The sequence below is a fragment of the Gallinula chloropus genome (assembly GCF_964237585.1).
Source record: "Gallinula chloropus genome assembly, chromosome: 7".
NCBI classification, from domain to species: Eukaryota; Metazoa; Chordata; class Aves; order Gruiformes; family Rallidae; genus Gallinula; species Gallinula chloropus.
The window spans coordinates 29,096,010-29,110,698 of record NC_140092.1 but is presented as its reverse complement, the minus strand read 5'-3'; the positions used below and the strand labels follow the sequence as shown (position 1 = coordinate 29,110,698).

The window sequence follows — 14,689 nt, the reverse complement described above, 5'->3', positions numbered from 1 at the left end:
TCTTTGGGTCTTTTCCAGTAGTGATTTGAGTTCTTTGGGTCTTTTTCACAATGCTACAATCACAAAACAGGTACCCAGAGGCCTTCAGGCTACAACCTGCCTGTGATGTCCTAGGGCTCTTACCCAGCTCCAAGCACCAGCTGTGCCCCACAGCTGCTGCTTTCAGCTCTGTTGTTTGTGATAGTCAAGAAAAGTGTTTGCAAAGTGATGGACTTCAAATGTTTGAGTGATGCAAACAACAACAACAAAAAAAAATGCCTGACCTTTAATGTGCCAACCCATGCCCATGGCCAGCTCCAGCCCCACGTTGGTTTTGGAAGCAGACAGACTGTGGTTTCAGTGTCTCAGGTTCCTGTGCCAGACTGTTCTCCAAGGCTGAGACATCAGATGGGAGGAGTCTTTTCCAGAGCTGTGGTATTGTTCCTGATGTTCAGGAGTCAGTGATGCCCACAGCAGCTTCAAGCTGGGATGGGCTGTGTGCCTGGCATGGCTTTCAGCTCTCCCTCTGGCTGCAGGGACCCCCTGATGCCTCCAACAGCTCCATGTAAATGCAGAGCTCGTGGGCAGCTCTCACTCAGTCCTGCAAGTGCACCAGCTGCCTGGCCTTGCCTTTATCTAACAGAGCAGAGACAAGTTCTCATGAGAGCATCCATTAGGAAGGGCTGTTTTCTTGTAAGAAAATCAGGACACAGCTCACCTGATGGAAAGGCAGAGCTGCTCACTGCAGACAGCCTTGCAGCAGCGCTGCACAGCACGCGGTGGGAAACTCCACCTGGGCTCTGCTGATGCTACGTGAGCGTGGGGTGCCCAGCCTCTGAAGGGATGTACAATTAACTTGCTGCCTCCATTCCTTTCCTCACCCCCCTCTTATTATAGCAGCCATCGAGCTGTTTGTTGCCAGCCCTTTTTATGGAGACCCAGAAAGAGCCCTGCGCCGTCTGTCTCTCCCTCACCCCCTCCTCTAGTGCAGAGCAGCTGCCCAGGTTGCAGCAGTGACTAAATAAAGGGTTGGTTTGGGGTTTTTTTTAGGCTGAGTTTGTAAGGGAAGGAGGCTCACACTGCTGCATGCAAGTAACATGCAGTAACAGTAGAATCCACTGTCCCACTTCATGGGACAGAGGAATAGTCAACTGGATAGAAATGGAAGGACCTGCCAGTACTTCTGCAAACCTTCTGCCTAATTAGACATCAGAGAGACATCCTTTTCCCCTGGTCACTCAAACACTGAGCCTCAGATGTGCACAGGCCAACCCTGAGATGCCAGTGTGTAGGCGTTGCTCTCTCTTCTCCCTGGGGGAGTACCACCACCTTTCTCTGCTGTCCTGCTGTGGGTTTTTAACTGCTCTTCTCACACTGTCCTTTGTTTTAATGATGACCTGAAATATTCTTAAAGAAGATCATGCTGTCACCTTTGTTGGTTGAATGACCAGTTCCCTGTGATGTGGGCTCAACTATCTGTTGCCAAGTTCTAGCTGATCAACATGTCCACTCTTCTCTACACCCCCCCACCCCAACTTCATTCACAGGACTCAGGTGGCCACTAACTGGCCTTCTAACTCATCATAACCCTGATTATCTTGCAGTAGCTATTTTAAAACCCCAACTGTGTAGGTTTTTTTTTTCCTTCTAGAAATCCACTACACAAATGCTGCTGAGAAAACCATCATCAGGGTGTAAGTCATCTCCTGTCCCCATCTCCTCGCCAGCTTCCTACTAACAAAGCACTTTATGGCAGGAAAAGGCAAGCCTCCCACCAGTGACGTGGTCTTCTCGTGGCTGTCCGGGCCCCGTCGGGGTGACACGCAGAGCCTGGCTGAGCTCAAGTGACTCCAGCAGGTCAAAGCTCTGGCCAGAGAAGGCTGAGGCAACGCTGCTCTGGTGGGTGATGCAACCAGAGGCTATGGAGAGGGCTGTAATTCTTATTGGAAACATCTGCCTCTTGCTTGGCGGTCTGATGTGCAGTTTGAGGCTGCTGGTAGGTGCCTGTGTCACGGCAATGGCCCTGATGGGCTGTTCCCATCTCTGAGGAGGAGATGGTTTGACATTTGGTGTGAGCGTGGTTTGGAAGCCGCTGAGACCCTCTGCCTGAGAGCAGGCAGCGGGGATGGACACTGCACAAGGCTGCATTTCAGATTAGCCCAGCACTTAGCGCTGTGTCCAGGCAGAACCACACAGCCCCTTGCGGCTCAGCCTGGGCACAGCACCCTCCTTCCTGCCCTGCCCAGAGGCTGCTGCCAGCATCGGGAGGGAGCAGAGCCAGTCCAGTGCTGCCATAAATCCTGTGCTGTTAGATGGGTTGGATCCGGGTCTCATTTGTTTGAAGATCTTCTCCAAACAGCTTTGCACAGAGCTCCAGGGAGCACCTGGCATCGCTGCTTCAAGGCCTGCACTTTCCCCATGCTGCTTGCCCCCCTTTTTTCAGGTGGAAACCAGTAGAGAAATGGTCCTCACTGGAGCTGGGGTAATGAAAACCTGTGCCCAGTGTGAGTCAGCAGCTGAAGACCATGCAATGCTGTAACACCATGCCAGGATGCTGTAACTCCATGCCAGGATGCCAAGACTTAGACGTACCTGGAACAGCGTTTCCAGACCTGGCCACCATGTCAGAACAGCTGGGATGTGTCTGGAGCTTCCCCCTCGACTGGCAGGTCCGGAGCTGCCGCTGCCTTTCATGGGAATTACAGGCGAGGGGAGAGTACCTGAGGAATAAGTTAGGAAGGAGAAGCCACAAGAGGCCAGTTGGTTCCAGGAAAGGCTTAGTCATTAGTGTAGCACAGAGGTAGCACAGAGGTTCTCCCTTTCGTACATAAAAGATGGGCAAGCACAAGCTGGAGCTGAAGCCAGAACGCCAGCTGTGCCTCCCTCCACCAAACTACTCTGTGTCCATTGGCAGAAGGAGAGAGAGAAGCACCAAGACTTGCATTGTACCTTGAAATTCAGTGAATATAAAGCCTCTTCCAGATGCAGAGGAGTGCCATCTGCTGAGACCCCCATGCCACCAGTGCCCATGCTTTCAAACAGATGAGAGCTGGGCTGTCAGGGGCAGCTCAGCACCAGCCCAGCACCATTTCCCTCCTGTAGAGTGGGGTAGGCTGATGGGAACAGCACTAATCCATGGGGTGCCTGCAAGTCTACCTCTGGTTTTCAGGGGGCACCCTGGGTAGCAGTCACTACTGTGCCTGCTCTGGATAGACCCCCCTGCCCTGGTCAGAGCCCAAGCAAGATCAGAGATAGGCACTGCTGGACCTGCGGAAGGCAGATGTGGGGGTGTCACCTACATGGTGGTGTCACCTACATGGTGGTGTCACCTCCGTGTTGGTAATTCTCCTTTAGTCATGGGATAGGGCAGAGCTTTGTGGTGCCCCATAATGAGAGCAGCCCAAGCACCAGCATGAACCCATTCAGCCGTCAGACACATTTATCCAAGGAGGAGGAGAGCTAAAGGGCACCAAGCATGCTTTTGCCCTCCATCTTTACAAGCTTTCCCCAGCCCTCCTCCCAGTGCTCTGGGACATCTGACGCTGCCTCTTGAGGGTCTGCTGGCTGAAGAAATGCCAGCCAGCTGATGAGGTTGTTACTCCATCCCTCTGGCCCTGCTCAGGGCTGCAAGCTACCAGCAGTTTGTTCAGCTTCTCCTGACAGTGGCTCTAATGAAGACAAGAAATTGGACCCTTATTTCCATCTATCGTGAGCAAGAAGCCACTGGGAGGGAGTGGGGTGAACCTGCTGACAGTGGCCAGGGCTGGCTGAGGGTCCCGATCACCAGAGACACATCTGAGGAGGAGACAGGAAGCCCCAGGACAGGATCAGCTCCCCAGCCAGGCATCAGCACAGCTGCTGTGGGGCTCAGGCAAGGAGCAGGGGTGACAGCCCACACTTAAATGCAGCTTGTGGGCTGGGGGATGTGTCAGGGGTTCAGTCCCCCGTGGCAGCTCTGGTGGGTTTCTGGGGTGTTGATGGCTCCTCCTGGCAGTGCTGGCGTGTGGCACGTGCCTTCCCACCTTTGGGGAAACTCTGCACCACCATGTAAGCATGAGAGACGGGGTGCTCTGCTCAGAGCTCAAGGGCTGGTGGGAGCTGATGGGGCTTTGTTTTGTGAAGCTTCTGTGTGGCAGGGAGGGATGGGGGGGAGAGGGGGGGCAATGGGGGTAAGCAAGAGTCCCATCCTCCTGAGCCTCTGCAAAGGAGTCCCAGGGTATCCCACACAAACTGCTGCCCCACCCCCCAAACAAAGCTGCCCAGTTGCTTTGTTTTCAGTGCAGAAGCTTGGAGATGGAAGGGAAAAAAAAAGAAGGGGAAAAAAAAAGGGAGAAAAGGGGTTGGATGTGAGGAGGAAAACTAATATGATTAAGGCCGGATTTGGGCACTGGCAGAGCGCTGCTGTAGGTGGTGGGTATCAGCAGTAACAGCTGCTGCGCTTCCCATTAGAGGAGAAAGGGAAGAAGGTCCCTGAAAGGATGGGGCTGTGGCAGGCCGGGAGGGCAGCGGCGGCAGCGAGCCCGGAGCCGTACGTGTCCCGAGGTAAGCGAGGGCGGCACGGCCGGCCCCAGCATGGCTGGCCCTGGGGAACACGGCCCCGCTCCCTGTCCCGGGGTGAGGGGTGCAGGGGCTGCGTACTGGGGGAGGGATGGGAATCAGCAACGCAGCCTGGGCAGCTCCCAAGGGAAAGAAAGAGCTGCGGCTCAGGGGCGCTCTGATGAGCTTCTGTAAGAAATCAAGTCCAGCAAGGGAGGTTTCGGTGTACTCAGAGGGGAGCTTGACTCCATGAGCAGGAGGTATCCTGCTGCTGGTGCTGGGATACCTAGCAGAGGCTCCTGTGACTCCCACAAGCATCTTCTGGCACATAACTGGTTGGTGTGGCATGGTCCTTGGCTGCAGGAGCTCACACTGCACCCGGCCGCTCCCTGCCTCAGGTTGGGCACGACCTGCTCCGTGTGCCGGGGCGGTTGGCTAGAGTCAGGTTTGAGACGAGCTCGAGTGGAGGTGTAAGCCAGACCTCCTCAGCCCCTGGCTTCCTCTGGTTTATTTACAGGTACTTACTGACACAGGACAGTGAAATCTAAGCCAGGAAAAGCCGCCTGTTGAAAAGAAGGTGTTAGAGCTACATTAAAAGCAGGACTCTGCGCTACCCCTCACCCCTCACCCCAAACCCTGCACACTTGTCCTTCGCCTTCTGAAAAATCAGAATAACAAACCACTGCAGCTACTCTGGGAACGCATCTTGTGCCAACTACCACAGCGGAGAGGCACTAAAGCCACGGCACACCACTGCTGTACCTGCTGTAGGATGGAAGATATGAGGAGAGCCCCCAGCACCATCGCTGGCTGGACGTGTGCGACTCTGTGCCTGGTCTCCTGCGCGGCCGCCTTCTCGCACGGCGCGAGCCTTTCTGCCTGCACCGACATGGTGCCCAGGCACCTGAGAGCGCAGCTGCACAGCCCCAGCAACAACTACGTCACTCTCCACACCAACATGTCCTTCTACCTTCCAGGCGACAAGGTGCCAGGTAAGGAAGAGCTTCTCATTCCTGCATCTAAAACATACAGGCTAACAACGGCATCAACCTCTGTGAGGGCTGGGAAGGGGGGTAACTGCTCCCAGTGAGCCACGCCACCTCTCTCCCCATGAGGAAATGGGTGTGCTTGCAGAGGGATTCTGGCCTAAGGATTCTCTGGTGACTCCAGGTTTTCACCGTGCTGCAGACCAGCTGTTTGCAGAGACAGCTGGTAGGTGTGGAGGAAAGCATCCCACAGGTGGGATTCACTTCTCTCAACCGTGTCTCAACCCCACCACACCTTATCACACCCAACGGTGCAAGAGGCACCTCCAGAGGGTAAAGTCACCTTCCCTGCCCCGCTGCACTGTGTGAAAGGGTGTGGGTGACTCCCCTGGGTACAGCTGGACAGCACGCGCCATCCCCAGCATTGCCACTCCTGAGGCAGAAGCAGAGCTGAGAGGTGCTGCTCCCCAGCCTGGCTGCAGAAGCAGAGCTGAGAGGTGCTGCTCCCCAGCCTGGCCACAGAAGCAGAGCTGAGAGGTGCTGCTCCCCAGCCTGGCCACTTGCCTGCTCATCCCTGCGCTCAGTAAAACCCCTCTGAGGGCAGCACACAAGCTTTTGCATACCTATGGGGTGGTACCCAAACCTCCTTCCTTAAAAAGGGCTGCATGCTGCCTAAGGCAGCGAGGTTAGCAGCTTGTAGTCAAGGGGGAGAGGAGAAGACTCAAGCAAATTTTGTGTTCAGTTACATACCAGAAAATGAAAGCTGAAGTCTGGCATCCTGCACGTCCCAGACAGGCTGTGAGGACAGACAGCAAGAGGGTTTTGTTGTTGTTGCAGAGGGTTTTCCTTTGGTCTCAGTGCTACCACTGGAAACTCCATTGCAAACAAGTCACCCCCTAGCTACAAGACAACCCCCTTTGTGCCCCACGTTTTGTCTTGCAGTGACAGTGAGGAGCACCCGGGATTTTATGGGCTTTCTGCTTCAGGCTCGCAGAGTGTCCAGCGACGAAATCGCTGGCACGTTCCTCTTCATCCCTCCTGGTTCCAAGCTGCTGACCTGTTTTGAAGAGGGTGACACCGTCACCCACTCGGACAAGTCACTGAAGAGAAACCTGTCCTTTGTGTGGAAAGCACCAGACCAACCCATTGGAGACATCAAGTTTTTGTAAGAACATGCTGGTTCCTAACCAGGATTTGTGTCTTCTCAGTTAAAGGCTTGGCTTTATTTCCCACCATACTTGCCCAGCACAGTGCTTTATGTATCTTGAACCCTGTTATAGCTAAATACTTATCAAATGCTGCAATGGGATCCCAGCTGGTACATAAATCACTATTCCCATGTGCTGGGGAGTGCTGCTTTTTTATTTACATGGTGGCTAGTTTCTCCGAGTAAATACTCTGGAAAACGACAGCCTAAGCACTTAGGAAATAGAAATACTAAAGGATAGAGACAGAACTGTGATCACATTGTCTGTCTTTCTAAATAACACAGCCCATAGGACTTCCCTGCCTACAGGATACTCTTGTACATCACTTCTTTTACAAAAATAATTAAAATTGAGTAGTTTTTTTTTTAAAAAAAAAGTCAAATGGAAACAGAATTATTCACAGCAGGGAGAGTGAGTGAGTGCTGGGTGAAAACTTGACATCTCTGTTTTGCACCCAAATCCCAAACTGCCCAAGTGTTCTGGTTCTGATTTGAAATGAAATTAAACAGCTTCTAGCTGGCTGTCTTAGAGGCAGGACAGCGACTCTTTGTTTCGGAGGAGATTAAGTTGTTAAGTGTTATGTTGACTTTACAAAACCGCTGAGAAGCTGCTTGGCCGGATCCTTGGCTGCTCCCCAAAGCTCAGGCATCCTGGTGAGTGCTGTGGCTCGTGCATCTCATCGTGATTCAACACAGATTCACTGAAACAGAAACATTGCTGCTTGGCGCTCCCAGGTTTTGCCCATTGTTTTAGATTGGGGAAATACTATTAAAAAAAACCCCACAAGCAAACCAAATAACCCCAACCCAAACCCAACACCACCTACTCCTAGCCACGTGCCCCCAAGGTTCTTTCACCCTCTGCCTTTTGACCCTCCAAGCTGATTTCTGACAGTCTCTCCCTTTTGTCCCTATCACAGCATCTGGAAAAACTCCTCGTTAGGCTTAAAAATGCCTCGGAAGAGTCATCTGGCATATGAAAACCTGGGCTGGTTTCCCCCTTAACTACTTCTCAGAAGCAGCTGAGCAAGCTGAGCTGAAATTCTCCCAAAACTCTCCAGCTTAAACTGCTCTCCAAGTGAGCAGTTAAAGGTTGGCCAGTGCACTTTTGGCACCTGACAAAAAGCAAAGGGTTAGGCAGGCTCAAATATCATAGGGCTGAGGAGAGAGAGAGAGAGAGAGAGAGAGAGACTTCTTTTTCCCTACCTATTCTGCTCTTTGTACAAGTTACATTGACTTCTTTTAATTAATAAATGCCACTGTTGTTTCCCTGCCGACAGAAGATTATAAACAGAGCTAGTCCAGGTTTTCCAAATGTACTTCTATCAACACAGCAAATATAATAGTGGGGTTTAAAAAAATTATTATTATTATTCCTGTTTAAATTATATTTTAAATACTATTTAAATTTAAATATAATTTATTCATATTTAAGTTGAAATAATAATTTTAATGTTGTTATTATTTTAAAATTATTATTATTACTATTCAAATTCCCACACACTTTTTCAGCTGATAATTATGAGTGGTGATTCTTCACCCTGTATCTTCCTAATGGGACCTGCTATCTCTGTAGTATAAAAGGTGTGACAGGCTAATCCTTTAAAATACTCCTGCATCACTTCTGGTTTAGGATGAAAGCAGCCCTTGTGATTAGCTAAACACTCAGATGTCTTATCAAAGCTGCAGAGCCACTAAATTCTTGCCTAATTCTGTTTTAACAGCATCTCTGTGGTCCAGTCATACTTTGTTTACTGGGCAAAGATCGAATCTGCCACTGTGGCTCAGCGAGGGCAGGAGAAAGCGCTTGCTGGCAGCAGTGAGAAGCCTGACCCTGTAACCCCTGCGCCCTCACAGGCACCGGCTGACCTGCCCCCCACGGTTTCGGCAAGCGAAGGTAGGGGTTTCTGACTGACTGACTGCTTCACACAGTGTAGTTTCACAGCTTATTCTGGGCAAGCATTGAACAGAAGTGACCCAAACAAGCTGGAGGGACTTGTTTAGCTCCTCTGGGGAGATCAGTGGTGGCCACGATGAAGTGCCTAACTGCAGCGAGGGCAGGGGCCAGCACTGGAGGTGATGGGGCCAGTGCCAAGGAAGGCACCAGAAAGATAAACAGGGTTGTCAGATCTTAGGATTTAAACACAACCCCCCAAATACAACATTCTTTACCTAAAATCTTAGCTCCCAAAGGCAAGCAAGTGCAATTAGCAGTGCCATCTAACTAAAAGAACACATTTGCCTCTACACATCACTGTCGCCCTTCAGGTACGTGCTTAGCTGCATTCATGTGCCCTTTGGTCAGAAGAATGCTCTGAGAATTGCCTGACACACAAATCAGATCTGTTTCTCAGCATTTTTGGCATGGCACCAATTCTTTTATGTACAGTGTTAATTTTTTTTTATGTACAGACCATCATTTAGGCAGTGGGCTTTGCTGCTTTACCTTCCATTTGGGTTCCCCCTTAAAATTAATTGACATGAAAATTAAAAGAAGTCATTATTACAATCCTTCCTGGAAACATTAGCAGGCTTTGAAATGAACAAACCAAAGGCAACAGACTTCTGCTCCTCTCTCCCTTCTTCTTTTGTCTCCATGCTGGACAAGGTCCCACCTCTCCCACGGCTGCCACCAGCTCCCCCCTGCACACCCCAGTGCCACCTGCCAGCTCCACCAGCATTGCAGCAACACTGGTACCAGAGCCAGGTTTCGGTGTTGGGTCAGACACCCTTCCTGTTGCTGAGCTGAGGCAGCCAGCCCAGCCTTCACTGGCTGCATCCAGCGGGACCAGAGGGTCCAGCGGCCGGGAGCTGGAGCCATCCCTCCCCACTGGAGACCCCGGCACCACGGATGCTTTGCGAGGTTTCCTCTCCTGGGACAACACCTCCAACTACAGCAGCTCCAGGGGGTAAGTCAGGCAGTGGGAAGAACTATTCCTCCACCTCTTCTGGGGTAGCAAAATAGTACCAGTGTCCCTGCAGGTGGGCAAGGGGCTATGTAGGGAGGTGTCTGGGGCTGGTGGGGAGGCCAGAGGGTGTTTGCTCGCTGAAATCCTGAGAAATAATCTTTTGGAGATGACATGTGAGAGGGAGAAAATACACCACTTCTAAAAACCCACTGTTGTGCTCCTCAGCCCAGCTGAGAACTGGCCAGGGGGCTGAAAAATGTGATAAAAACTATTGATCACTACAATATTTTTCTAAAAGTGCATGCAAATGTTCAGTGAAGCGGTGAACTCAGCAGATCTATTTCTGCATCTGCACAGAAAAGGAAAAAAGGCTTCAAAGCAGCTAGGAAATTTGGGCATGAGGCTGGCTGCTCACTAGTCCTAGAGGGTTTCATCACAGAATCACAAGGTTGGAAAAGATCTTTAAGATTGAGTCCAACTGTTCCTGTCCTATGCTAAACCATATCCCTAAGTACCTCATCTACCCTTTTTTACACCTATCCAGGGATGGTGACTCAACCCCCTCTCTGGGCAGCCTGTTCCAGGCCCTGACAACTCTTTCAGTGAAGAACTTTTTCGTAACATGTAATCTGACCCTGCCCTGGCACAGCTTGAGGCCATTTCCCCTTGTCCCATCTCCTGTCCCCTGGCTGAAGAGACCATCACCCACCTCTCTACACCCTCCCTTCAGGTAGTTGTAGGTGGTGATAAGGTCTCCCCTCAGCCTCTTCTTCTCCAGGCTGAACACCCCCAGCTCCCTCAGCTGCTCCTCATAGGATTTGCCCTCCAGCCCCTTCCCCAGCCTGGTTGCCCTTCTCTGGACATGTTCCAGGACCTCGATGTCCTTCTTATGGTGAGGAGCCCAGAACTGCACCCAGCACCCGAGATGCAGCCTCACCAATGCCCAGTACAGGGGCACCATCCCCTCCCCAGACCTACTGGCCACACTGTTTTTTCATCGCTTCATGCCATGTTTCATACCGTGGGTGACAACGATGGGGCTAGAAATAGATGATTATTAAAAACACAGCCCTGTAAGGTCTATGTCAACTGGGCACATCCTGAGGGAGAGGTGCAGAGCCCAGGAGATCCCTGTTGCTGCAGGGCTCACTCACTGACGCTGCCTTTCCTCTGTCTGTACCTTAGAGCGGGAAGCGTGGCCAGCGCTGCCACCCCACGCCTGTGCTGGATGTGTGAAGATGACAGACAGGTAAGCAGGAGGGGTGGGCAGGATGCCTTCTCCAAAGACAGAAAGGTCTCAGAGGAGATGAGGAGAAGACTTCTCTAAGGCATCACAGCACCAAGCAACCTGCTTAGTGTGACTAAAACTATACTGAGACTGTTAAGAGTTTTCATTTTTTGACTTTCATGGAAAATTGGGATTTATCCCTATTTTGTGCTTGCCTTTTGAGCCCACTGCCTGGGTTTTTAAGAACACTGCTGTGAAAACCAATCTAAAATCACTTCTCCATAGATAGACATGACTACAGGCTGCTGGCTGTTAGTGGGCTGGAAATGTGTGGTTTATCCCCATGGAAGGCTGAGGTGTTCCTTTCTAGAGGTGCCCGATAGGTACCACCCAAAGACTTAATCTTTCCTGGGGACAGCTGAAGTATCCATGTGGTTTCCAAGGGCAGGGTCAGCCTGGGGGGATGGCTGGACTGGGACTCACAGAATCCTAGAGTGGTCTGGGTTGGAAAGGACCCCAAGGATCATGGAGTTCCAAGCCCCCTGCCACAGGCAGGGAAGGCGGAGGTGGTGATGGCAGGGGGCTTAGCCACAGGCATGGGCGCACTCACCAGGGACAGCTGGAAAAGTGGGAGCTGGCAGATGGGACAAGCGGGTGGGAGCGCTGTTTGGGAGGGGTGACCCCAGGAGAGGAGGCCCAGCAAGGTGGGAAAGGAGCTCAGCCTTGGGGGAGCAGGTGGCTCTAGGTGTGGTAGGAGATGGGGGAGCTGGAAAAGGCATGTGAGGAGTTAGGTAGAGAAAGAAAAGGAAAAGCCAGAGGAAGGAGAGAAAGTGGAGAATATGAGGGCTGCAGAGGGGAGAGAAGGATGCTCAGATGGGAAGCTGGAAAGCAGGAACAGTTTAGAGAGACAGGCTGCAGAGTTAGCAGGGGAAGTCCAATACTTGGGGGACACAGAGAAGAAAAAGGCAAGGAAAGTAAAGAAATAGATCTGAGTTGCACGATGCCACAGGAGGAAGAGAAGCAATCTCACAGAAAATAGAGGAGGGATCGTACAGCAGAGAATAGGGAGGGGGGGAGGACAGACTTGTAACCTGAGCATCTGGCACAGCCACAGAGAGAAGCGGAGAGAAGGTGGAAGATGGTAACCAAAGGAAAGGAGGAGATGTTGTGTAAGGCAAGAGCAGAAAACCTTCAGAAAACAAAAGTATTGAGAAGTTAGGTGAGAAATGAGAAAAGAAGTATGGAAAGAAGGGAGAAATGAGGTGAGACAGGGCAGAGACTTGTGAGGCAACTGTCCTAACGTCCCACATCCTGCAGTATATCCCACAGCCTGGTGTTTGCATTTTGAGGGCAAGCAGTGACCCATGCCCCTGCAAGCCTGGCTTTCCCAGCCAGCTGCTTTACAGCCTGCAGCTCAGCCACTGCAAAGCCTTTTATTTACTACTGTATTTCACTAGCACCTTCAGGAACCGTCACTTCCACAAAGGATGCTCTGACCCTCTCCTGCTTTGCTTCACAGCTTGCCAAGGGCTCCTACCTCAGCTTTGTGTTCCTGTCACACTGTCTTCCCAGCAAGCTTTAGAAACCGCTAATGATGGTAGAGGGTGAGAGTTTCTCTGGTGTAATTAATGGATGTGTGAAAAAGCCTGCTGGGCTGGACAGGCTGGAGAGGTGCCAGCTCCTGAGGGCCTGATCCAAAGCTCCTTGGAGCCAAAGAAAAAACTCCAGTAGATTTTACAGGGCTTGGATGGGGGCTCAGATGCACAGTGGGAATGGAAAAATTCATTGAGGGCCTCCTAAATGATATGATTGTTTCCCAGTTAGCCTTGGAGAATACCTGTGGCAAGGCCTGGGCTGCAGGACTGCCACAGAGCATCTGTCCTTCTGTGACAGACATAATAAGGTGTGTGGCACCAGGCAGGGCCCCGAGGAGCACACCAGGACAGCCATTCCCACCGAGCCAGGTGGTGAGGGAGTTTGGCAAAGCAGCAAGCTTTGACATGGCCATGCAGGCTGAGAAAGCAAGGCGGGCTCTGGGGAGAGTCCATGGTCGTGTGTGACTGCCCCAAAACTGCTGCTGACAAAGGTCACCCCAAGCCTCCTGAGTCCCTCCGCTCCACACTTCAATCCACAGCCTCAGAGGGCGATTTTGAATCCCAGGGGGCCTGGTGTGACCCAAACATGGAATCTGGCTGGGAAGATCATGCTGAAGTGTGCTGTGACCTAGGTGGTGAGGACATAACTGACCCCTTTCTCTTCCCTCACCACACACCTCACCGTGCTTTTGCTTTCAAAGGCCAGTACCAAGAGCGGGGCCACCCTGACCGCCTCCCCACGTGTGACAACCTCTCCTTCTGCCCTGCACATACACACTCACCTGGGTGACATTGCTGTGACAACAGCCTGGATTGGTGAAGCTGACTCTGCCAGCAACCTGTCATCGGCTTCAAGGCAAATGGCGGAGAGAAAGCGGGCGCTGCAGGCAGAGGAGGCACGTGCCAGGGATGAGGCAGCGGCCGGGAACACCCTGCCATGGGTGACCAGGCCAGCTCCCGAATCCGCTGTCCCAGGGAAGGGAGAAGACCCTGGCAGAGGAACCCGACTCTTGGCAGCCCAGCTTGCCACCCTCCTGGTCTGCACCGCCGCCCTGGGCCTGGCGCTGGCAGCTGCCGTGCGCTGTGCCTGTACCCAGCATTGCCACAAGCGGACGGAGGTCTCCTTCGGTGAGCCGGACCCCGACGTCATCGCGGTCAGAGGAAACGGGGAGGTGATGCACTTCCGGAAGATCCGGGAGAACAGCTTCGTGCTGGTGCAAGCCCAGTACAACTGGGTCAGCCCCTCAAGCAGCGGGAAGAAGACCGTTGTCTGAACATCCAAAAGCAGCGCTACGGCGACTGGGGCAGGTGAAAACAACCCGAGCTGGACAGGACAGGCTGTAGGAGGCGGTGGTGTAGTCCCTCCACGTGCTGCTGTATAGGTAACACAGCCCCGAAGCAGTCTGTTCGGACAGAGGCGGCCGTGGAAAGTATCTATCTCAGCTACAGCTGCCAAGAAAATAGAAGTTGATAGATTGCTCAGTGTGTTATACTCACTGCAATTAATATTGTATATCTGCTCATTAGCTGTCACTGCAGCCATGACATACGCTTCCTCTGTTGCCTTAAGGGTGTAGCCGAAAATAGAAGTTCTTCCTCCGCGCAGTAGTATTGTCTCCTCTTTCATCTCAGCAAAAGTTTCTAGTGTTGTATTTCTTTCCAGGAACTAGAAACCCCCAGTACAAACCAAACCTTTCTCATTCAGGTTTGATTCTGTGCACTCCGTAGCTCCCAGATGACAAAATGTGTGCTGGTAGGTTTTAAGTTTCAATTTCAAAATAAAAAGCAGTAACTCATTAGTGGAGAGCATTGACTCAAAGAACGCTGAATTGATCCACACAGGGTGGTGAACACCAGCTTTTGGGGGAGAAACATGCCTCCTCATCAGGTGCAAATGGAAGAAAACCTTTCCTGTCCATTTGCACCTGATGAGGAAGCTTGTAGAAGCCTGACAGATGGCATTTACTTCGTCCTTTGCTTGGAGTCAGCTCAGTAACACTCTGTGCAGAAACACGCACCGAGAAGTACCCTTCCCAGGTCACTTTGGAGATCCCCAGCAAAGGCTGCATGGGGAGTTAACAGTGTCCTTGTGCTCTGAGTTTGGGCAAACTTCTCTCCTGGCTTTCTGCAGGAGGCCACTAAACCAGCCCTTGGAAAACACCAAGATCCCTGACACCTTCTAAGGAGGAGAGGTGATGACAGCAAGGGTAAAGGTTTATTTTACTGCGGCTTTGCAAGAGCCAGAAATA

General features: G+C 51.9%; 1 protein-coding gene across 1 annotated transcript; it reads left to right on the top strand.

Moving 5' to 3' along the window:
- Window positions 1-5,287: 5,287 nt before the first annotated feature.
- REELD1 (reeler domain containing 1) lies at window positions 5,288-13,714 on the top strand (the record flags this gene model as incomplete). The annotated part of the gene is made up of 6 exons (XM_084267038.1): window positions 5,288-5,507; window positions 6,444-6,666; window positions 8,433-8,605; window positions 9,317-9,617; window positions 10,803-10,866; window positions 13,142-13,714. 6 exons carry the CDS (start codon window positions 5,288-5,290, stop codon window positions 13,712-13,714), a joined length of 1,554 nt encoding a protein of 517 aa, XP_084123164.1.
- Window positions 13,715-14,689: the final 975 nt, after the last annotated feature.